Source organism: Strix uralensis, chromosome 1 (genome assembly GCF_047716275.1).
Source record: "Strix uralensis isolate ZFMK-TIS-50842 chromosome 1, bStrUra1, whole genome shotgun sequence".
NCBI classification, from domain to species: domain Eukaryota; kingdom Metazoa; phylum Chordata; class Aves; order Strigiformes; family Strigidae; genus Strix; species Strix uralensis.
Genome location: NC_133972.1, coordinates 157,406,810 through 157,432,645, shown reverse-complemented (window position 1 = coordinate 157,432,645; position 25,836 = coordinate 157,406,810). Strand labels below are relative to the sequence as shown.

The following is a 25,836-nucleotide window of genomic DNA, read 5'->3' as shown; positions in this document are numbered from 1 at the left end:
ATGTGCATCAGAGGAAGCTTTATAACTAATTTTATGTAGAATGTAATTTCTGACATTACCTAATAAAAAATGATTTCTGGATATTTTCAGAGAAATAAAAATAAATGAGCTGTATTTCTTAACTGTCATGCTTTGTAGAATCATTCCTTAGGCCAGTGTTTCATATTTTAACCTCAGAAATACTGCTTGGTAGTGAAAGGCATTGACAAAGGATCTGCATATCCTTTTCTCGTGTTATCTCTGCGAGTGACCACTGAAAGAACTACCTGAAAGAACATTCCGCTTAACCTTATGTGAGAGGCAGTATCTTGAAGGAGATATGATGATGATCATGCCCTCATCTTTCTTTTAGGCTAAATTATTAGGATATAATTTAACATTATTTTTCACTATACATTGTGATGATGTGACTATCAAGCTTTCCCATTTAAAATGAATTTATGAGTAAATGAAAGGAGAAGACATTCAAATTACTGAACAGTAGAATACAAGCTATCAAAATCAATATGTATCCTTTTTAACTGTTTTTTTTCCCCCCTAATTTCTCACTAAGCTCAGTGAATTCTTTTCCTTTTGAAGAAACATCCCCAAATTATCCATGAGGGAAGATCAGCTTTTCTATCAACTCCCATGAAGGTGCTATTTAATGCTTATATGTATAACATAATGATAAATCCCTTCCCATCATAATGGAAAAGACAAAATAACTATGATATTGCACATATATGTAAGTGAAAGATCATGGCTTACACATACAATAACCACTGCAAGTGAAAAAAGTGGAAGTGAAAAGATGTGCTCAGTTTAATTACATGTTTGGTGAACAGAAAAGGTAAATAAGCTTTTGTTCAAAACAAAATAAACAGAAGATGTAACAGACACATTATTACGCTCTTGGTCTTATGGGTTGTAATTTCAGGGGACAGGGATATTTGTTTTGGTGAAGAAGTATTTTTCACCTTCCACCACTGAATGTGTTTTCAGATCAAACTGAACAGAGCTTTTTGGCATTGATTCCTATTTTGATCACTTCTTGACACTAGTATGGAACCAACATTTTACAAAGTAAGAAAAAATGAAAAATACACAAAACTCCAACAAACTAGTACTTAACTGATCCTTTTTCTGTTGAGGGCAGGTCTAGTAACAGTCTAAAATCCTGCTGGTTTTAAGGGCAGACTACTTGCTTCCTGGTTTCTCTAACTGGTTAGATTGCAGAGCTGTAATAGTTTCTGAAAGCACAGGCTTGTCAAATGCCTTCACTGCCACCTCAAATTTGTGCTCGAAAGCTATCCTTGAACTAATACCTTTCAACTAAATATTTTAATTTCCATTGATCAGTTTCTTTCCAGATAAAAATAAACTGGTCTGGATAATCTTCTCTAAATAAATTCCATCTACTGCAACATCTTCTTAACAGGAAGGTCTATTCTTAGTGTATCTCTCAGAAACAACCCAGGAAGGACTAGTTTCCTTTCAAAAGATTGAGACTTTTCACTATTTTTGTGGTAGCCTCTCTTTTTATTTGGAAGGGGCGGGGCATATATATACACACACACACGTGCACAATTTCTAGCCACTTTATTGACAGGCCTTGAAAAAGAAAACAATTACTCTTTTGGTCTTACACATATTAGGGGTAAATAAGGTAGTTTCCTATCTAAGGCTTGTTAAAGGTCTTACAAATGTGAATGGTGAGATTTGTACTTGTAAAGAACAGGACTGGTGAATGTTAGTAATACATATGTCATTTGTCTCAAGTTGAACAGTTGATACATTGAAAAGAGGTCTTACAAGGAAAGGTACAAAAGCAAACTAGAAATTTTCAACAGACTGAATAAAATTCCTTTTTAAATTAACCTGGTTTCAATTCTTGCCATTATCATAATGGTTGCTCAATTGCTTCAAAACTTCCAAAGTAAGAATGCTACTAATTCTTTAAAATAAATAAATAAGACATTGAAAGAAAATGCTCCAATTTAGTTAAAAAAGTACAGTACTATCTTTTCCAGGTTGTCTTATACCTGACAGAAAGAAAAATAGCACAGTTTTCATTTTCCCTTCTTGAAGTCACTCTCTATAATGTAGGAAATAGCTTTACTTTGAGTTTGTCTTTTTTTCCCCCTTCTGATAAGGAAGTGAAAACCCCAATTACAATACCTTGATTTTAAAATACAGTATTTTGAATAAGTGTTTAGAGCTATCTTTATTAAGATCAATCAAAATCTAATTTCAGTACAATTTAATCTGTTTTAGAGAAGAGCATGCTCTTGTCACTTCTCTTTATCTTTCTTCAAATGTGAAGGTATAAATTTGGAAGCATTTCATTGCAATTTCACTCCTGATTATAAACACTGAGTGCTCTCTCAGCACATTCATATGTTCTTACATGGTTCTTTCATAGATTTAGAAAATCTGTAATGCAAGATGTAAGACAAGCTGCAAGACAAGCTGCAGCATTTCATGACAGTCTTTAGGACCTGACACTCCATGTTCACTGTTTTGGATATTTTTTCCTAATGTGAAAATTCCCCATGGCTCCATTTTGAAGTTTCAGAGTCTTTGTTTCTGGTACTAGCTGCCTATTTGAGCATAAGAGGCCTTTGCAAGTTGAAATAAAGTCAAGAAGACTTACTAATAGCTGCCAACTTTTCCTGTACTGAAAAAGATACTTCACATCAGAAAGAAAACTTGCCTTCCCTAGTAGTTTCTTAAAATTTTAGACGTACTAGTGTTTGTTCTGTTGGAATTTCCAACAGCTTGTTTTATGTTACCTGTCATACAGTAAAATACACATCTTTTCCATGAGTGTCCAATTTTAGAATCAATGCCACTATGGAAAATATAAGAAAGATGTTATAGATGAAGAGAAAAAGTTTTCATGTGATCCTGTTGCTTTTTTAATTGTTGGGATTTGGAGGCTTTTTTTCATTGTTTATAGTGGAATAAACATAGACAAACTGGACTATACTTGGACAAGTATTTTATTATGAAGCAAACATGTTCCTCCACCACCATCCCAAAGTTCTGGCTTCATGAAATGAATGAATGAGCTTATCCCTCTGTCTCTGTAGTGTATTCCAGCTAGGTATTTAAAGATTCAGATCAAACTTGAATCACAGCAAAGCAGTGAGTGCTGTTGGACAGCCACAAAGGTGTTAGTGTGCTCTTAAAAATACAGACTCTACTGAAAGAAGGAAGCATATGAAATATATATTAAAGACAATTTATTATACCAGTGAGTTGAGTTACAGTATATCTAATGATAATTTCTTTACTCATTTTATATTGTAAATTAATTTATGGTTATTTTCTTTGGAAGAATGACTTTGAAGTGTAACCACATTGATTGATTGGAACTTTCACAGTTAATTTTCCTTAAACCTTCTCTGAAACACATACCCTTCTCTGCAGATATGCAAGGTGAGCTTCTAGACTCTGAAACTTCAAGCCAAATATCCTGAAAATTGAACAAAATTCAGACAATTTGCAGTGTGAGATGTGAGGGTAGTTTAAAGCGGAATAGTACCTGTTTCATTTGTCAGCAGTTAATTGGTTCCTTTGTCAAGCAGAAGCCTCTGAGAGTATAAGCTTTGTGGGAAAAGGTGACACCTTAAGAACTGTTTAAGCAGAATTACCAGTGATCTCCCAAGTGTTGGGAAATCCTCTGCACCTGAAATTTAGTCATCACTTTAGTCTGTTCAGCACATGGTAAGTATTTTTCTTGACTAGAAGTTTTGAAGGTTTAGATATTCTAACATTAGATCTTGGAACCCTAATATTTTTCAGCAATATTGCCAAGTACTGTATCAGCTGATCTACAAAAATGTTCTTATGCATGCTCTTAACTTGGGACAGATGCTGTGGCTTAGCTCAACTCTCCTATTGTGACTCAAAGAGACTATGGTAGATTCTATCTGTAGCATGCACATAAATAATTATGGATCAGTGGCATGTTGCTAGGTTAAGAAAACCTGATTCACTGCATAGTCTTGAAAGCTTGCGCATAGCTTTAGGTTCTTTCACTGCAGATGAAGAAAATACCATATGTGCTACAATACTGATTATTTATTTACATTAGCATTAAAATGTATCATAATATTAAATTAATTCTTTGTTAGGGACAGACTTTAAGAGCTGATGTTTAGGTATTTTTGGTTTGGTTTTTTTTCTGTGACAAAAAATGGTGTACTCTCTCAAATTTTTTGGCTGTAGGTGTGGATAGAATAGGTTAATACGGCAGAAAGATGTGAATCTTGGAGAATACTTTTTTCTATACTTTAATGTATATATGACTTTTCAGTTAATTCCACAGAAACAGAATGATACTGCAATGTATGAATTCAAATATATTCCCTTCACATCAGTGCAAAAATCCAAACTGCATTATGTCCTTCTTCTAGTCTGTTTCACCTATCCATCACAAAATCTACAAGAGAAGTGTAAGTTCAAAATGGAGAATAATATAATTTATTGTTACAGCTGAGGTTGAGGTTTTGATTCCTTGCATAGTTGATTGTTGTTCAATAGTAATTTAAAGAATATATCAAATAATGGAGGAAAATAGTCTAAAATGTTAGTTTGCTACACATATGCCACATGTTAAAAGAATACTACTCAATATAAACTTCATATGAAGTTCAAAATTTTAAACCTGCGCTTTCACATCCTTTAGAGATTCTGTAACATCATTTTAGACTCCTTCTCATTGCTTTTAGTTTATGTTCTTTGAAGAGGGATCCCAAATTTGGGGCAGATGATGGAGACTTCAAAAATAGATATGAGATTAAAGTGTTTAATTTCTATGCCTGTATTATTTAACATTTTGTCGTATTATTTTTCTATTGAAAATAAAATCATAGAATGATTTGGGTTGGAAGGAACCTTAAAGATCATCTTTGTTCCAACCCCCCTGCCGTGGGCAGGGACACCTTCCACTAGACCAGGTTGCTCAAAGCCCCGTCCAACCTGGCCTTGAACACTGCCAGGGAGGGGGCATCCACAGCTTCTCTGGGCAACCTGTTCCAGTGTCTCACCACCCTCACAGTGAAGAATTCCTTCCTTCCAGCTAATCTAAATTTACCCTCTTCCAGTTTAAAACTGTTATGCCTTGTCCTATCCCTACACTCCCCGATAAAGAGTCCCTCCCCATTTTTCTTATTGGCCCCCTTGAAGTACTGGCAGACCAATATAAGGTCTCTCCAGAGCCTTCTCTTCTCCAGGCTGAACAACTCCAACTCTCTCAGCCTGTCCTCGTAAGGAAGGTGCTACAGCCCCTTGATCATCTTTGTGGCCTCCTCTGGACCTGCTCAAGAAGGTCTGTGCCCTTCTTATGTTGGGGGCCCCAGAGCTGAACACAGTCCTCCAGGTGGGGTCTCATGAGAGCAGAGTAGAGGGGGAGAATCACCTCCCTTGACCTGCTGGCCACACTTTTTTTGATGCAGCCCAGACTTCCATCAAGAGCTTTCTTGCATCAGGCTTTCTAGGCTGCAAGCGCACATTGTGGCTCATACTCAGTTTTGCATCCACTAATATCCCCAAGTCCTCCTCTACAGGGCCTCTCTCAATCCACTCATTGCCCAACCTGTAGTTGTGCTTGGGATTGCTTCAACCCACAGGCAGGACCTTGCACTTGGCCTTGTTGAACTTCGTGAGGTTTGCATGGGCCCACGTCTCAAGCCTGTCCAGGTCCCTCTGGATGGCATCCCTTCCTTCCAGCATGTCGACTGCACCACAAAGCTTGGTGTCATTGGCAAACTTGCTGAGGGAGCACTCAATCCCACTGTCCATGTTGCTGACAAAGATGTTAAAAAGTGCCGGTGCCAACACCAACCCCTGAGGAACACCACTTGTCACTGGTGTCCACTTGGAAACTGATCCGTTGACTGCAACTCTTTGAGTGTGACCATCCAGCCAATGCCTTATTCACCAAGTGGTCCATCCGTCAAGTCCATGTCTTTCCAATTTAGAGACAAGGATGTCATGCGGGACAGTGTTAAATGCTTTGCCTGAGTCCAGGTAGATGGCATCAGTTGCTCTTCCCTTATCCACCAACGCCCTAACCCCCATGTAGAAGGCCACCATATTTGTCAGGCACAATTTGCCCTTAGTGAAGCCAAATATATCCAACTTTTGTGATTTTTTCCTGAAAATGAAAACCTAGTAACAATCATGTTTTGTCCTATTAGAAATAGAAATTAGCAGCTAAAGTTACTGAGAGACACATCAAGCATGCATTTTTGAATCCATGAACTGCTTTAACACAGTATGTTGTAGATGCAGAAGCTTTATATGTGAGATCAAAACAAATTGAACAGCTTGAGTGAATCATAAAAATATTTATTGGAAGGGTCCTTGAGAGGGCATCAACTCCAACCTCCTGCACAAGGCAGGACTAATGCCAGCACTAAATCAGATCAGCTGTGGCTTTGTTTAACCAGTCCTGAAAACTTTCAAGAATGGAGATTTCACAACAGTCTAGTTATGCTGTTCCAGATCTGCCCTACCTTTTCTAGAAGAAGTTTCTTGTAAGGTAACACCTGAATTTCCTGAACTGCCCCTTGTATAATGTCTACCACATGAACAAAAAATTTGGCTTCACTATCTTTGTAACAGTTCTTGAAGTAGTTATGATTTGCTGTTAGATAGTACCTTAGCTTCCTTTTTGTTAGACTAATTAAGCCTAGCTGCCTCAATATTTTACTGTAGGTCATGTGCTCTAAGCCTCAGGCTAATCTCCAAACCCTTTACAGTTTTTATTAATATGTCTTTTGAAGTGGCAGACCAAACACTGGGTGTAATATTGCAGATACAGCCTCACCAATTGAGTAACAATTTCACTCAATCTGCTGCCACCATTTCCAATGTAGTTGAGTATATAGTTTGTTTTATTCAGAATGGGAACACATTACTGATCAGTAGTGCTGAACTTTGTACCTTTACTTGTTGAGTCTTATGAGGTTTCTGTTGGCCCAGTGCTCAACTTTGTCAAGTGTCTGGACTGAAGCTCTCTTATTCAGTGTGTCAGCTACATTTCCTATTTTAGTATGATCCATAAATATGCTGGGTGGTTATTCTGTCTCATCATCAAGGTTGAGGATGAAAACATTAAACAGCATAAGACCCCATTTTTACTTCCTAGTGCTCAGCCTATTACTAGACACAAGCTGAATATGAAGCCATTGATTCCTACCTTTTGAGCACATCTGCCAAGTCAATTTTGAATCTACCTATTCAGTGCATATTTTGTCAGCTCCCAAAAGACTACTGCAAGAGATGGTGTCAGAGACCTTGCTGATGTTGAGCACTGTTAGATCAAACGCTGTTACATCTACCACTGGTCCATGTAGCCAGTCATTTTGTCATAGAAGACAATCAGGTTGATCCCATATGATTCGTCTTTGGTAAATCTGCTTAAGTACTCCTGATTTCCTGTTTATGCTTTCCTAGAGGATATGTTCTTTCCAGGGATTGATGTGATGTTCCTAGCTTCTTCTTGCCTTTCTTAAAATGTCATATAATGTTAGGCTTTCTGCAGTCAAGTTCTCATCACCAGTTTTTCATAGATGATACCAGCCTTGCATAGAATCAGTCAGATTTTTCAGCACTCTTTGGTGAAAGCTTGCCTTTGAATACAGTCATCTTCTTTTACATGTTGCTCCCCAGTATTGGCTGTCTCTATTCTTCCTAAATCATGTTGGTACATGCAGATGTCTAGGAGCAGATGTGCTGTAGAAATTAATGCAAAAAAGGTATTGAGTACTTCTGCCTTTTCCATATTGGATTCCAGCATCTCAAGGTTGTGTCACCCATTTATTAATGGACCCACATTGTTTATGAACTTCATTTTTTTTTTTTTTTTTTTTTATTACTGGTGTGCTTTACCAGTCTTGGCTCTAGCTGGGGGCTGGCTCAGGAAGTCTAATTTAGTCACCCAGGGTCTACTAAATTAGTAGCTCCAGTTCAGAAAGTTCCTTAACCATAAATGACTGAAATATAGTAATGATCAGAAGATGGACTATACATGTCTGCCATATTCTAAATTTTTTCTCTAAACATTCACTTTTCATGACTCTCCGTATTAGCCTACTGGACTAAATGAACCCAGTCTGGCCTTTGCATCCACAGACGGAACTTTTTTGCCAAATATATTCTGCTTTTGAAACTTGTTGGAGATATTCCTGCTGTCCTTTAGATTTTTCTTTTTTTGTGATGCATGTCTATATTGTATATAACGATGAGCAACTTCATAGCTATATCATGCTTCAGTTCTCTTGAGATTTACAAAGCAGGCATAGTCTATACACACTTTTAAGCGGCTTGATCTGGTAAGCAGCTTAGATCAAATGTAAGTCAGGGAATCAAACTGCCCTTAATTGTCCACACTGTTTTTTGGACATTTGTGCCCACACTCTGTTTTAGACTACTCTGCCATCTTTCTCTAAAATAATACCTGTGCACAATTCAGAGGTAGACTACTCCAGGAACAAGTCCTCCCAAATGAGCTTCCATGATCTGGTTTTCTCTCTCCACAATTTGTAGTTCTCTAAGATCAGATTTCTCACATGTCCTCAAGCAGTACATCCAAAGATATCATCAATTTCATCCTATCAAGAATCCCTCTTTGGCCCATAACACAGTCCTCAAATTACTTGGGAGTCTGTCAACTGAAAAGAAAAAAAAAAAAAAGAAAAAAAAGCCCTACCGAAATTGCTGCTGTGTCACCAGACCACAGCAGACCCACATCAAACCCATGATCAAGTGCTCCAGAGAAAGCAAAGTCTAAGGAGTATAGATGTAAGCCTATCTTTTTAATTTTGTTTTAGAGCTAATAATTATTTCCTGGTAATCTGCATGTCCTTTTTGAATCTTCATCATATTCACCTCATGCTCTATACCTGGGGAGGGAAGTGACACTTTACCCTCCTGTACTCAGTTACCTGAATTCTTGTATGTCATAGATAAAAGATATTGAAGAAAATATATCAGCATCAGAAATCATGAGAAGGATCTTTCCTACTAGACAACTGTGAAAGAATTAATGCTTTTCCATTTTTGAAAGAGTGTATATGTAGATAATGAAAGAAAAACATTGAAAAATATTAATTTTGGCTGGGCTTTTTTGACTGGGCTCTTTCCTGAGACACCTAATTTCTTAACATTCTCTTGACAAGCTCATGATAGTCAATATGCTGGACTTTATGGATGCCATTCTTACACTTCAAGTCCAGAAGGATTATACAGATTTCTGCAGGATTTTTTTTTTTTTTTTTTTGGTCCTTCTTTTGACCTTTCAGACAGGAAGTGCTTGTTTGATTTTTGATATTATTGTCTTTTTGTGTTGATCTGCCATAGGAACTGATCTCTGGCTCTTCAGTTTTCTTTCTTAGACTGGTGATGTATCATCTGCTTATCTAATTACCCTTATTAGATCTCACTCACATGGCACACATGTTACAGATCTTGTAAATTATCTAATCTCACTGTGTTTTATGAGTCCAGTATTCTTACAGTCATATACTATCAAGTATCAGTTGAATATCAAAATTGATTTGGACGAGTAAAGTAGACTAGGTAATGTGAGTGTTATTTATACTTTTGGAGGCAATAAAAATAGTTATTAGACTTGTAAAGTCTTCATAATAATTTCAAACCTCTGGAATTTTTGTCAGTTACAGTTTTGATGCTATCAGTTCAATTTTTTTAGTAAACGGTGTAATTCCTGCTCAGTGTTTCCTCTTTAAATATGTCCATGATTAGTTAAAGGAAATATATTTCCTTTTTTTTTCAGGTGCTCCTTTTTTTTGAATAATCAAATGGGTTCAGATTTTCTCAACATGACTTTCTACAGCAGATAGATTCTTGTGAAAAACTAATCTTGAAAAAGTTATTCTTGTCTTTCCTATTGCTACCTTTTCAACCTTCCTAACCATATAGTCCCTGGAGTAGCTGAGTATAATTTTTAACATTAATGATAGATCATCTTTCTATTTAATAATTTTGAAATTTCCTCCAGACTGTGATCTGTCTTGTGGTTCCTCTTCCGCAGTCTCATATAGAAACTTATCAGCCTTACTTTGCAAGGGCCATTACATAATGTTTACTTTTTTATTTTTCTGTTTTTCACTTCTATATCTTCCTCTATTTTTCATAGACTCTGCAGCTCTTCTTTATCCCCTTCTTTCACAAACATTTTTTATTTATTCTGCAAAAAGGAGCTGTTCTTGGAGTAGTTCTTGGGTCACAACAACCTCCAGCAGCACTACAGCCTTGGGGAGGAGTGGCTGGAAAGCTGTCAGTCAGAGAGGGACCTGGGGGTGTTGATTGACAACCAGCTGAACATGAGCCAGCAGTGTGCCCAGGTGGCCAAGAAGGCCAATGGCATCCTGGCTTGTATCAGAAATAGTGTGGCCAGCAGGGAGAGGGAAGTGATCTTACCCCTGTACTCAGCACTGGTGAGGCCACCCCTCGATTCCTGTGTTCAGTTTTGGGCCCCTCACTACAAAAAGGACATTGAATTACTCGAGCATGTCCAAAGAAGGGCAATGAAGCTGATGAAGGGTCTGGAGCACAGGTCTTATGAGGAATGGCCGAAGGAACTGGTGTTGTTTAGTCTGGAGAGGAGGTGGCTGAGGGGAGACCTCATCGCCCTCTACAACTACCTGAAAGGAGGTTGCAGAGAGCTGGGGATGAGTCTCTTTAACCAAGTAACAAACAATAGGAGAAGAGGTAATGGCCTCAAGTTGCACCAGGAAAGATTTAGACTGGCTATTAGGAAATATTTCCTTCCAGAACGGGTTGTTAGGTGTTGGAATGGGCTGCCCAGGGCAGTGCTGGAGTCCCCATCCCTGGACGTGTTTTAAGAGTTGGGTCGACATAGTGCTGAGGGATATGGTGTAGTTGAGAACGGTCAGTGTTAGGTTAACGGTTGGACTAGACAATCTTCAAGGTCTTTTCCAAACTAAATGATTCTGTGATTCTGTGATAGTTTATAGAGCTGTTATCCACTATTAAATCCTCCTTTTCTGATATGTCTGTTGTATGATTTTTTTTTTTTGCAAGGTTTCATCACATGTTTTTAATACCAAATGTCCTGGTTTAGCTGGGATAGAGTTAATTTTCTTCCTAGTCGCTGGTATAGTGCGGTGTTTTGAATTTAATTTAATTAATTTAATAATGTTGATAACATACTGATGTTTTATTTGTTGGTAAGTAGTGCTTAGCCTAATTTAAGGATTTTTCAGTTTCTCATGCTCTACCAGCAAGCAGGTGCACAAGAAGGTGGGAGGGAACACAGCCAGGACAGCTGACCGAAACTAACCAAAGAGATATTCCATACCATAGATCATCATGCTCAGTATAGAAACTGGGGGAGTTGACCGGGAGGGGCGGACTGCTGCTCAGGGACTGCCTGGGCATTGGTCAGTGGGTGGTGAGCAATTGCACTGTTCGTGACTTATCTTTTATTGGGCTTTACTCCTATCTCTTCTTAATATTAATTATTATTATTATCATAATCATCATTATCATTATTATAATTATTTTTAGTTACTAAACTGTTCTTATCTCAACCCTCAAGTTTTCTCACTTTTATTCTTCTGATTCTCCCCCCCATTCCACTGGGTAGGGAGGACTGAGCAAGTGCCTATGTGGGGCTTAGTTGCTGGCTTTATCACCCACTATAAGGGTGATAAAAGTGATGATAGTCTCCCAGATTTCACTTGCAAAATATCCTTCACTACAAAATGCAGTATCACCATACATGAGATTTTCAAAATATTAATTTTTAGTTTACTTGACTCTTCTCAGAATTTCTTCAATAACATCTAGACTTTAGTCTTTTAGGTTTATTCCTTCTTAATTAAAGGGGAAAAGAAGAGTATTTCCCAAATGTCATTCATTTTTGGCACAAGCATGAGATAACACAATAAATTGCAGATCTATGATTATTCCTCATCAGTCTATATAAGGATATAATAATAGCACCATCTTTTAATTCAAAAATGTAATGATCATTTAGCAACTGTTAAGGTAAAAGGAGCTCTCTGAAGACCCTTGTGACACTATAGGTTGTCCACAGTCATAGTTTATAGAAATACTTCACAACTGTGACAGACAAGCCTTTAAAAACAGCAAGCTAAAATTATGGAGTGTAAAATACTGATGTCAGAGAAAAGCCTGATATATTGACTGTTTTCCACTGTAATCAGGACTTGAAACAATAATGATATTAAAAGACAAGAAGAATTATCTCAATAATACACATTTATGTATTGAGTTTTTAAACTTTTCCAAACTGAAAAAAAACCCCAAATCTTCCTCTCAGAAAAACATAGCATAACAAAACAAAACAAACAAAACAAGTTTTTCTGGGCTTATTTCCTGTTTTGTTCTGTGCCAAGTTTTCAAGTCCAAATGTCAGCTCCATATGGAAAAGTACGAAATCTTTTGAAGCCAGCATTATCACTTCATAAATAACCACAGCTAAATACCTAGAAAGATGTTTTTAGAATTCATTTGTTTTCTTCCATTACTTTGAGAAACATATGCCAGTTAAAGGAGCAAATGTCCATATTCTCCTTGTAACTTACGTTGTCTAGTAGTTGTTACATTCAGAATCTTGTTACTCTCAAGACAAAACAAACCACTTATATGGAGTCAAGATTTACTGCTAGACTAATTAAAATCAGCCTACTAAAAATATAAAAACTAGCTATTACTAGTTTATTTACAATAATGCATTCCTAGTTCAAAACATGGAATCATAGAATGGTTTGGGTTGGAAGGGACCTTAAAGATCCAACCCCCCTGCCATGGGCAGGGACACAGGTTACCGAAAGCCCCATCCAACGTGGCCTTGAGCACTGCCAGAGAGGGGGCATCCACAGCTTCTCTGGGCAACCTGTTCCAGTGTCTCACCATCCTCACAGTGGAGAATTTCTTCCTTCCAGCTAATCTAAATTTACCCTCTTCCAGTTTAACACCTTGTGCTATCACTACACTCCCTGATAAAGAGTACCTCCACATCTTTCTTGTAGGCCTCATTAAGTACTGGCAGACCAATATAAGGTCTCCCCAGAGCCTTCTCTTCTCCAGGCTGAGCAACCCCAACTCTCTCAGCTTGTCCTCATAAGGGAGGTGCTCCAGCCCCCTCATCATCTTGGTGTCCCTCTCTGGACCTGCTCAAGCAGGTCTATGCCCTTCTTATGTTGGGCGCCCCTCCAGTTCTAAAGTGAAAAGCACCACACTTCCTGAAGTAGAATCAGGGGTGGGGGACATTTACAGGAAGTCATCTTTATCCTGAGGTCTTCACTGGGAGTAATACAATGTTTATAGTGGGGATTTCTTCCTCAGTCTTGTGGTTGACCCTTTAGTTCTTCTAGGTGATTTCCTTATATCTCTGTCTCATTGTTTTCTAGTTGCAATTAACATAAATAACTACTGTTCATTACGTAGTGCCCAGGTTTGTCAAACCTTTATTATATGGAAGTCAGAAGCTAGGTCAAAAAATAACTACTTGAGCTCCAGAAGACTGTTAAAAAGAGGTAAACCAGCTCTGGCCAAAACAAGCCCAGAGAGCACTGAACACTGTGCAGTCAGTCTAGTACATAGCTTGCAGCCTTTTACTACTAAGGGAAAAAAATGCTGGATTACATGTTTGTATTGTTTGTCAGGACCATCAAACCTAAAAGAATGGAAAAATTGACTGATATCTGTTTGTAAAAAAATGCTTCTTCTTTTTATGTCATTGTTTGATTTTAGCTTGGGAGCAACAGTACAGTTCTCCTGCGATGAAGATTATGTGCTACAAGGTTCAAAAAGTATCACCTGTCAGAGGATAGCTGAAGTTTTTGCTGCATGGAGTGATCATAGACCTGTGTGTAAAGGTAAAGAGGAATTCTTACCCTTATAGTGATTTGTTCATTTCACATCTAGCTATTTTTTTGATAGCCAATCCTATTAAATTAGTATTTTCTAACTATCTGAAGTTTTAATCCTAGTGTCCCCACTTTCTTAGTAAAAAATGCCCCACCTATAAAGTTTTTTTTAATACGAATTTTGTATTTCCATATGATTAATTTACTTGGGAACTTACATTATGAAGTTCGCTTCATAATGAGCTGATGAAAATCTATCACATCTTAAATATTAAGACTCAATAAGACAGATTTCAAAGTTGCAGTGATTCAATATACAATCAGTAGTTCATGAAGGATCTTCATTGCATATTTGCTAAGCAGATAAGAAAGACTTGAATTTGGGAATAATAAGGACTGGTGAAGTAAGTTTGTACCTGGTTTTGACCCTGATCAAATGGATAAAGGGCAAAAAATACAGAAAAATGAAAGAGAAGAAAAGCACAAAGTCATTCAGCTGAATATATCTGATGTCCAAATACCATGACAAGTATTATGATGAATACCTGAATCAAGGAATGAAAGTATTAGTGTATAAGTATATATATAATGAAAATATGCATGTACGTATACAAGTAATTTGGCATAACAGCAAAGCCTAATATGGAAGAGTAGTTTGTTCACAAGGAATGCTTGGGTGTGGGAAACAGGAGGGACATTTATCTTGTAATTCAAGGTTATGGATACTTATACTAATGTCCAGAGAAAACTGTGAGATATTTCTGAACAGTTTGAAGAAGGTAAAAATATCTGAGGGTTGTATCCAGATGGTGTATAGTAGAAATCCACAAACCCTGGAAAATTACATGGGTAATTTTTCTTTTGGCTAATAAAATACCAGGACAGTCTAAATGAGACTTGCTATGGATAAGAATGAAGTGCTAGGTGTAGGTTGGAATAATCAGCTACCCAAATCTGAGGTGAAGAAAAACATAATAGATGTTGCAGCTACAGAAATAGCTTTACAATAGATCACAGCAGTATATGCTTCAATAATACCATAGCACATAAACAAGTAAAAAGTTTAGTTGTATACATATACGTATACATACTATTAACATTTTCTATCCTACTACTGTGTACTATATGTGTTTATAATTAACAGAAATTACAAAAGAGATACAGAGGAACACATGCATGGCAGAATTAATCATGTAATGTAGTTTATAGTAAAACTAGTAAGGCTTTATCTACTAGAGTTTTTCAGCATATTCGCATATCCTAAATTAGATACCTATTTTAGGATGGTAGTCTCCTAATCTTCCAAAGGAACCAGCTGGGAGTTGTACACTTGTATAAGGATATTGACACGCACTGTTAAACAGTGTGACAGCATCTATTATTCTTGTCTGTGGATCACTTGCTGGAGGAGGTTGTCAGACATAGCTGATTAAATCAAGGATCCTGTCTCCCACCTTAAGTGCCTAAAGCTATGCAATGTGAGTACCCCTGATTTTCTCTGCTATGGAAATTAAGTCTAAGAAAAGTGTGGACCAGTGAAAGTAGGACAGAAGAAAATATTAAAAAGGTTCAAAATTCTCTAAAATATAGCTTAATACAAACAAGTGGGAAAGAATTTGGCTGCTTTGATCTAGAGAAAGAAGAATCCAGTGAAAGAAGAGGGAAAGCATAAAAATATAATGGGCTACAATTGTGCAAAGGAAGGTTTATGACTGGACACTAACAAAGCTTTCTGAAGGAAAGAATGTCACTCTATGTGAGTAAAAGTTTTCAAGATCAGGTGAGATATACATATGCCCAGGAGAGTTTAAAGACGTGTTATCTCATCTTGAGCTGGGGTAATGGACTAAATATCTTTTCATTCTTCCAATCCCTATTTTCTGTGTTTTATAAATGAAAGAACATCCAGATTTCAAAACTGATTCATGAAAAAAAAAAATAATCATCATTAAGATCACATATAAGTGTGGCTGAATGACAGGATTTATATATTCCTTGTATGATAACTATGATAAAATGACATTCAAAGGTTCTTGACTTTCATATCCCACATAAAAGGTAACATAAAAGGTAACTATACTGCAAATCTTGCTATCCTCTGCATATTATATATTTAATAATACAATTTATTAATCTGTCATTGAAAAGACACTTTACAAGGAGAGCATACTGCAATTAGCATTTCATTTATCAATACCACACACACTGTCATTTTTTTAAAAATCTCTCCTAACAGACAATAGTGTTATCAGCAGTACTGCGATAAGACTGAGATGTATGCACAGCTGCTTGTAAGTATAGAAGGGCAGCTCAATAGCTTTTGGGGACTATGGCTGTACCGGGTCTGGCTGAGACAGAATGTATAGATGGTTGTTAAATATATTGCTTTTCACTTTTGTACATTTTGAATTCTGAATAACATCAGGTATCAAAGTACTTAGGTATAAAAGGATAACCACATTCTTCAGTCCATTTTTTATTTTTTTCCCAGTATGACTATTTAGAACTAACATTGTATAATGATTTACAAATCATGTTTGTAAACATGTGTCTAATGATAAAGTAAGCATTAAAACTGAAGTAGAAAGAAAAAGAAAGCAATAAATCAATTGGAAGCTAGCAGTCCTGATAAACTTCTATCTAAATGTGAAACTGCAGAATGTGTATTAACTGAATATCCCAAACCACCATTATTCATAGGTAGAACATGTGATTCACAACCAAAAGGGCAGTGTTTCACTTCTTTACACTCACCAACTTCATAGAACTAGCTAATTCCACCTTAAAAAACAGAGGATCAATATTAAGAAAGTTATTAGGAATTGGTACAATGCCATACATGCAGTGAAAATCCAGACAGATGGTATAGATAATAATATCTATAGTTTGTCAAACAAGAAATGCTTTAGTGTCATTAGCTGCATTAAAATTACTGATTTAAGTACCATCGGTGTGGTATAATTTTGGTTCTTTTGATTAACAAGTTGTTTCAATTAGACTCTTAGATACACTAAATCTGGAATATAAATATTTCATCTAGACTAATAATTATGTCTTCGTTAAGTTTCATGCACAGAACACACAAACATTTTGAAAGAATTTTGCATAAGTAGCAGCAATATCACACAGTAACATAAAGAAAGTATCTGCAAAAATATGTGTGCATCTGCTTGTTGAACTTGCATGTTTGTGTACAAACCATTTGGGCAAACAAATTAGGCAATCATGCATAAATGTTACTTTATGTAAGAAATTAATATTTTCTTCTGAACTGATGCAGCTTTGCAGATAACAAGAGCACAAGTGGTATATTAGATACTTCACCTGTTATTCTTTATTAATTTAAAGTACTGCTTTGTATCATGTGGTGTTTTCTATTTGAACAGTACAGCTTGCAATTGTTTTCATTTACTTATATAAATTATATTTTGCACATACCAAAAATCCCACAGTAGTGATACATTTTTCAAAAATAGCATGCAAATATCAATAATCAGTTACATTAATATACTGCAATTGGTCAAAGACCTAATCAGGAAGTTCCCAATTTTGTTAGATGTATTTCATTTGACATCATAAATCCTCAGGACTTGTTCTCATAAGGCGTATGAGTGGCTGAGTATAACTTCCTGACAAAAATGAAATATTAACTCTAGGAGTTACCACGTAATACCAGCTGGAACTGGCATAAGATCACATTCAGGAAAGTGAATCTGGAATAAGTCTGAAGCATTTCTACAGGAGAAATACAGAAGGACTTTGAGAAGGAAAACTGATACAATACTTCCAAAATGTTAGCAAATATTGTAATTGTCAACATCTTTTAGACCTTAAGACTAGACTCCAGGAAAATGCTACTCTGGAGGTCTGGCTGATTTCTGAACCTTCAAAATTCTAGAAGAGACTGTATTTATATCAGATGTCCGGACTAGATTTAATTGCAGTTGGATTATCTTGTAGTTTACCAACAGTTACCCTTTCTTTTTCATCTTTTAAAATATATTTTATAATACATGTCTCCCATCACCCTAGCAAAATAGTAGTTGCTTGGGTAGATGGACATGGTGAAGAAATATAGCAGAAAATCAAGGCATTTGATTGTGATTTATGGACAAGGTATATTGAAAGGATATTAGAATTTAGAGCTATGAGAAAAGTATGACTTTATGTTGTAGGCAAGCAGATAAATTAACATAAGCAGCAGCTGAAAATTAACTGATCACTGTCTGCATTTTATTGACATTTTAAAGTGGATTCATTGTCTCAAACACCTGTTTTTTTAGCGGGAGTTTTTCAAGATCAATACATCATGCAAGCCTATCATTCTGCTGGGGATTTTTAAATTTGTTCTAATTTAATTGACCTCATGTAAATCTTGTAGCATACCATTGTTACAGGACAGCAGAACAAACAATGCCTTCCTGTACTTCTTGAGAAAGAAAAAGAAAAAAAAATTCAAAAAATGAGATGAGAATCTTAGCCCAGTCATTTATTGCACATTGATTTACAGTTAAAGTCTGTTATTTGACAGATGAAAATTTCTGCAGTTGCTAGTATTTCCGTATCCCAAGAAATGCTTAATACATGTGGCTGTAATAACATGACTTCTTACGTCGACTTCTCTGTGACTTAATTCAAGAGAGAAAGTTTAAACACTTCAGGATTGAGACCCTACTTATTTATCTGCCATGGGATTCAGTATTCCCCTGCAGGGCAATGCCATTATTACAAAGCCAACTTGCTTAAGCAGAGACAATTATCTACTTTATGAAACTATTTGCCAGTTGATAAATCTCTTCCTCTCATTTACGTTTCAGGAAATGAAACAGATAGATCTATTCACAGTTGGTCGATTAGCCTTTTTATTTTCATGCCTGCCGCTCCTGTTTTCTGCTTGCTTGTTTCTCAGACTCTGTGAAACATTTATGAATGCTGCCTTTTGTAAGTCTGCTGGCAAGTCAGCAACAAGTTCTGCAACAAGTACAGTATTTTGGAAAAGCTCATCTAATCTGTAGAAAGAAAAAGTGGTTTTGAAATAATTCTTTGTATCCGAGGATACTAAAGGAGAGACATGATATAAATTGCGATCATCCAATTAATAGGCAACCTAAAAAGTTAGATTATTAGTAGAAAAAGGAACAAATGATACTATGTATCTGAATTGGGTTCTGACAGATTTAGAACACAGTTTTTTTGCTTTGTGTTGCTATTTTGTTTCAGTTTATTTCACTGACTAGTGATTTTTAAAACAACAATGAATTCATGGACTGAGTATCTTTCATTTGATAGATTGTAAACATCAGTTTGATTAACATGGATATGCAAGCAGAATGTACGTTATGAATTTTGGATCTTGCCTTTACAAATACCTTTACTTACCTATAGTACATTTTTGAAAAATCCACCTTTTCCTCACTTCTCTCCAAAATGCAGACATGTATCTGGACCTCTTAAATGTGTTGCTCACTAACAGTGTATGTGTATATGTATACACACACCCATATATACAGCTATTGCGTCATAGATAAATAGGTCTGAAAGTGGTCCTAACAGGTCAGCACTACTTTCTTACTCCAGCTGTATTTATTCCCAGAAGGTGTTTGACTAATGTTATTTATTTCCAAAGAAAGAGCTCTTAGATCCTACTCAAGCACTCCAGTCCTTCAGTAGCCTTGCAAGTAGAGGAATTTTTCTCGTTCAAATGTGAATCCTTGTTGCTGTGCTTATTTCAGTAGGTGCTTCTATATAAAGAGCAGGTTATTTAAGTCTTTTCAATGGTTTATTGTATACTGCAAGAATACCTGCTCCTCTTTAAACTAACAAACAGCAGATCAGTCAGTCTCTCCTTGAAGGTCATATTTATAGACGTCCCACCTTTTCCATCATTTTCCCACTGGGTCTGTGTCTTTCTTAAAATAAAGTTTCTAAAAACAGGCTTAGCATTTCAGAAGGGACTTTCCTAGTGCTCACCGGAGATGAGGAATTATTTCTTGCATTTTCACACATTTTTCTACCTATAACTATGTGCATGTCTTCCAGTTTGATAATCTTTTCATAACAGTAGGATATTTTTTACTCAGCTCATGTTTCTGAGCTACTGTAACCTCTGAAGACTTGCTGCAAATGACTTGCTTCTTACATTGTATTTGTGAATTCATTATTCCTGTTTTTGTGTTTTGTCCTATACTTGTCTCTTCTGAATTGCATCCTATTTTAATGTAATTTCTTCATTTTCTCATTTTTAATTCTAATTATATTTGCTAATATATTCATAGTCCTTCCCAGCTCTTTGTTAAATGCACTTCATTCTGCTGTCCAAGGTGTTAATGAAAATAATGAATGAACCTGACCCAGAACAAACCTCTGTGAAATCCCATTCATTTATTCGTTACTTTTGACACTGAGACACTGATCAAGAATCGGAGAAGTCTAGGCTGGAAAGGACATCAGGAAATCATCTGATCTCCTGCTGCAAGCAGGGCCTTAGATGAGGTAATCCATGGCTGTCTCAAGTCAAGTCTTCACTACTCGCAGTGAGGGAGATTCTACCACTTCTTTCAGCAACCTATTCAAATGTTTAATAGTTCTTAACGAGGGAGAATTTTTTTCTTATCTCCTGAAGATTTCTGAAGGTTCCTGTTACCTTTTATTCTGTCTCTATGCATTCCTGTGAAGAGAGTATCTTTATGTTTTCTGTAACTACCTTCTAGATAGGAAAGGACTGTGAATAGGTTCCTCCTTGAGGATTCTGATCTCTAGGTCGAACAAACCCAGTTCCTTCAATCTTTCTTCATCTGCCAAGTTCTCCAGTCTTTGTGGTGGTCTTCCACTAGACCCTTTCCAATTTCACAATGTCTCTTTTAACCTGGAGGAACCACAAATGGACAGTATACCATATGTGGCCTAACAAATACTGAGTAGGGCTGAATAATCACACACTTCATCTGCTGGCTCTATTCTTACTGATACAGCCCAGTGTGCTTTGCTACCAAGGCACATTGCTGGTTTTTGTTCAGCTTCCTGTCCACCAAGGCTCCCAGATACCTTTCAGCAGAACTGTTCCCCAGACAGTCAGTCATCATCTGCACTGTTTCTGGGGTTTATTTTATCCCATCTAGGACTTTACATTTATCCTTGCTAAAACACATGTAATTCTTGTTGGCTCAGTCTTCCAGCCCTCTGAGGTCTCTTTGTCTAGTGTCTCTTTCTTCTGGTGCAAATACCTCTCCTCCCTCTGTAAACTTGGTGAATGTACACTCAATCCCATCATTCAAATTAGTTTTAAAAGTATTGAATACTATCAGACCCATTACTGACCCATGAGGAACTCCACTCATAACTGTCTGCCAGTTGGACTTTGAGCCTTTAACCACCATGTCGTACAAGGAGCGGCTGAGGGAACTGGGGTTGTTTAGTCTGGAGAAGAGGAGGCTGAGGGGAGACCTCATTGCCCTCTACAACTACCTGAAAGGAGGTTGCAGAGAGCTGGGGATGAACCTCTTTAACCAAGTAACAAGTGATAGGACAAGAGGTAATGGCCTCAAGTTGCGCCAGGGAAAGTTTAGACTAGATATTAGGGAGTATTTCTTTCCAGAACGGGTTGTTAGGCATTGGAATGGGCTGCCCAGGGAGGTGGTGGAGTTGCCATCCCTGGAGGTGTTCAGGAGGCGGGTTGACATGGCGCTTAGGGATATGGTGTAGTTGGGAACTGCCAATGTTAGGTTAACGGTTGGACTAGATGATCTTCAAGGTCATTTCCAACCTAGATGATTCCGTGAAATTCTGTGAAATTCATCCTTTCAACTCTGAAGTATAGCTAGTTTTCCAAATGTCTTGTGGTCAGTCTGTCCCAAACATGCTTTATGAGTTTATGAAGAAGGTGATGAAGGACACTGTCAGACATCTTCTTAAATTCAAAGTAAATTATGTCTATAGCTCTCCTCTTACTCAGTGGGTGTGTCTTTTCATCATAGGAAGTAATCAGGTTGGACCAGTTGGATTGGACTTCTGAAGTCCAGGCTTTATTCTGTTACTTGTCTTTCTCATGCCCTTTAGGGTCTTAAACTCTATAATGCTATGGTCATTGCAGCAAAGGCCAACATTGAGGGCCATGACTCCAAAACAAATATTTCTTATTTTTGAACAGTAGGTCTAAAAAGGCAGCACTCTTGTTTGGTGCATTCTACAATTGTGTTAGGAAGCTGTCTAAAGTTCACTACAGAAATCTCCCAGACTGCTTTTGCACCACAGTGTTGCTTTCCGAGCAAATATCAGGGTAGTTGAAGTCTCCTAGGAGAACTAGGGCCTGCAGGCCCAAGGCTTCTGTGGGTTATTTGGGGAAGGCTTGGTACTGATCACGTGGACTTGTTACAACCTAGACTGGGATCCCAGAGAGTCACAATGGCTCTGTGATCCCTTTGGGTTAAATTAAGGTGAAATGACACCAAACAACCGGTTGAAATGTTTTACTTGTGGTAGAAAACAATTTAAACCTGGAAAAGGATAATAAGCAATGTGTTGTCTTATAAATCTATAAGAAATAAAAGAAAAGAAAGAAAATAAAGAGAGTCAAAGAAATCTGTTCACCACCCCTGGATCCAGCGTTGTCTCAGGTCCGCTAATCTTGGGTGGTGGGTGCACACACAGCAAAGTTTTCTGTCGCCTTTTAAGTTCATCTTACTGGCTGATTAACATAGTAGACGAGGAGGGTCAGGTATTCCACAAACTCATTTCCATGAAAGACAAGGAAAAAGGTGGAGCATGGGTTCTGCACATACATTTAGGAGGAACGGGGTGCACCACCCCTTGTCCAATTGTGTCGGTGGTTGTACTCACCCTGCCCACCTTTGTTTTTTCCTCTGTTCTCACAGATTTTTGCTGACTTCCTGCTTCTTGAGCAATCGTCCAGCTTCTGGGTCAGAAATGCTTACCTCTTCTCAGGCCTTGTCACCTTTTCGGGCTTACACAATGGAGCCAATGATTAGCAGCCCTTGTACTTGATGAGAAACATTTGGTTTCACTCATTCCACATTTCCCCCCTCTGTGGTTTGTCTAAGGAGTTTGTCAATACACTGCAAGGGAGTGGGGGGGTGCATCCTTCAATACACTCCTGCTTCTTTGGGTGACATTCCTTAGACTAATCACAAAGGCCACAGATTGTCCTTGAGGTTTTCTGTGTTGATGAATGTTTGCGACATTACCTCCTTCAGTTCCTTACAGGTCTGTAGCAAACCCTTACCATGAGATCTCCTCTGATGGAGATCTCAACAATTTTGAAACATAGGCTCTCTAGAGAACTGATCTCTTGTCATTGATAAGCTCCATGCACTCAACCTTCTCTTTTACATAGAAGCCAACCACTCCTCTTCTACCCTTTCTGCTTTTCCTGGATAGCTTGTAAGCATCCATTACAGTACTCCAGTCATGAGAGCTGACATTTCTGTAATTCCAATGAAATCGTCATTCTTTAACTAAGCATGGTGTCCTGGTCTTGCTTGTTTCTCAGGTTACATGCATTGGCAGACTACAAAGTAGCTCAGGGAAGGACCATGTGCCTGAGCTGTCAAATGCAGCTCCTGAGTGGAGTTGAGGACTAACACGCTTACCACAGCTCTTTGTCACACACACAGTTTCCAGCACCCAGTTTACAGCTGCACCACATCAGAGCTGCCTTTAAAGCAAAGTTAGCTGAGTGCCTAGGAGTGCAAAAAGAAGGCATATGCAAGGTCCCAATAGTGGACAGCAAATTTTAGATTATATTAATGTTACAGGCTATTGTAAGTTCTTTCAAAGCTGGAAGAAAAATGTAGTGATGTTTTCTGTTAGTTGTGTAAAACAGAGAGAAAATCTATTATTGTAAAACTTTGATTGTGGTGTGAAATCTGTCCACTTTCTTAGGGAGACTATTCCTTGTATAGCTTGGTATTAGATATTCATCACTTTATCATACGGTCATCAATTATGTTGTTATTCTTAGGCAATTCAATGGTCTTTATTGATAGAAGATATGCAGTTGCTATTGTAATTTTAATGAATTCAATATACTTTTAGCATTAATTCAGCATTTATTCGGTATTAATTCACTTTTGCACATGTAGAATGACTCCATCTTCCCAAGTAATTATCAATGAATCACTTTAAGATGTTTAAGAAAATTCTTCTGAAGACTTATAGATGTAGAATAATTTCATTTTTTTGTGTGTTAGATTATTTGTGAAGAATTTTTTTTTAACTTTTTAAAATTTGACATCCAGAGAGAAGAAAATAAATCTCTTTAAACACAGACTCATTAGATCTAGTGAAGAGATGTATTGCCTTTTATTCTAGAAGTGACAGACATTTGACTTCAGAGATGCTCCATCCCATCCCTTCATCTCATGATTCAGTCCTCAGTTCACAGACACCACTTACTGGCATTTTTATTTTACCCTACTCATTTGCATTTATTAATTCTCCAAAGTAATGTGAGAAAAACTTATGACAAAGGATGAAGAGAGGCTGAAAGACAACATTTTGCCATTTGCTAAAGGGGAAAAAATTCCATTCTGGGCCCATGTATTGTTTTGATTACAGTCCTGTAAGACTGGTTATTTGGCAGAAGAATTACAAAGGAACTGAAAGATTGATAAATTCTCTGATATTAGCTGATCCTCTTCCCATTCCCAAGAGGTGGTTAACATAGGGAAAACTCTGTTATAGCATCCTCCATCCTTAGTAAAGATCCACAGACAAAATAAGAGATTATTTTTTTCCCCCCAGTTAGAACACCAAGACTTTATCATTTCCCACCAAGGCTTTACCATCTCCCTCCAAGCCTGATCAAGTGCCAAGACAGTATTGATTGTATTTTCTGTCTGTTGGCAAGGGCTACAAATTAAATAATTCTATACTAAGTTTTCAACATGATTGATTTTCATATTATTGGCCATGACAAGTTGCTTAGACAATTTTGGCCTCTTCACAAATAAAATGTCATCCCCCTTTAAGCATTTTTTCTTTTTTCTTTATCGTTTCTTCTGCTTTCACATTAAAGTCATAGATATAGTTCACATGAAAGAAACATTAGGACATGCAGTCCTACATTCTCTTTCAGAAACAAAATCAAAATTAAATAAGATGTACTGCAATACAGATGTACAGAAGTCGTACTTTCCCTAAACAAAGAGTGAAGAATAAAGTGTATGTTTAAATCTTAAGTGATAAAAGCCTGTACTTCCTGATTACTTATGATTTTAAGTTTGTTTAGAGTCATGTCGATAATTGAAACTGTAGTGCATACTATGTGAAAGTGCTATTAATGCAGAACTAACAACTGAAACACCATTAGCAAGCTAAACATACTACTGCTTATGCTGGCAGAGAAATTGAACTCTTCAAGCATAAGAAGATAGTTTTATTTAAAATTAACTCACCAAAAATTGCTGTCTTCAAGATTTTAAACACGGATGTGACTGTTGTCTTTGAATATTCCTACTGTTACGCATTGCAGATTTCTGATGGTAAAGGAATCTACTACATTATGCTGCAAAAGAACTTTGAAGAAAGCACTACATTCACATAGCTTAAATATCATCCAGTATCTTAACTAATGGGGTGCAAGATGAAAAATATTCCCTTTTTTAATTGAAATAAGTAATTGTGAATAGATATAATAGATACTTACAAAGAAAATTTGGGAAGACTCCTCAAAACCTCTGTATTTTGAATTTACTTTAAAGAAATGGTCACCAAAACCTCATTACTCATAGTTTGTGGTTTATACATTGTGAGTGACTAAGTTAAACAAGACTGGAGAAAACTATCTGTAAAAAATCTGTATTGGCTGCTTCCTGCATATTGACATAAATGCCATATCTCAGTGTAATGTTAGGCCAACATAGATTTAAGTAACACCTCAGAGAGATGAAACATATAAATGATGTCCTAAATTCAAAGACTGAATCATTCTGGTATTGTACCA

The 25,836-nt window shown here is 37.0% G+C and overlaps 1 protein-coding gene across 2 annotated transcripts in view; it reads left to right on the top strand.

Moving 5' to 3' along the window:
• The window catches only part of CSMD3 (CUB and Sushi multiple domains 3), a 759,152-nt gene that overhangs the window by 298,561 nt on the left and 434,755 nt on the right, over positions 1 to 25,836 (top strand). For both annotated transcript variants that reach the window (XM_074886756.1, XM_074886745.1), the window contains one exon: positions 13,762 to 13,886. In XM_074886756.1, the coding sequence (XP_074742857.1) occupies positions 13,762 to 13,886 (125 nt within the window). The remainder of the gene's footprint in view (positions 1 to 13,761; positions 13,887 to 25,836) is intronic.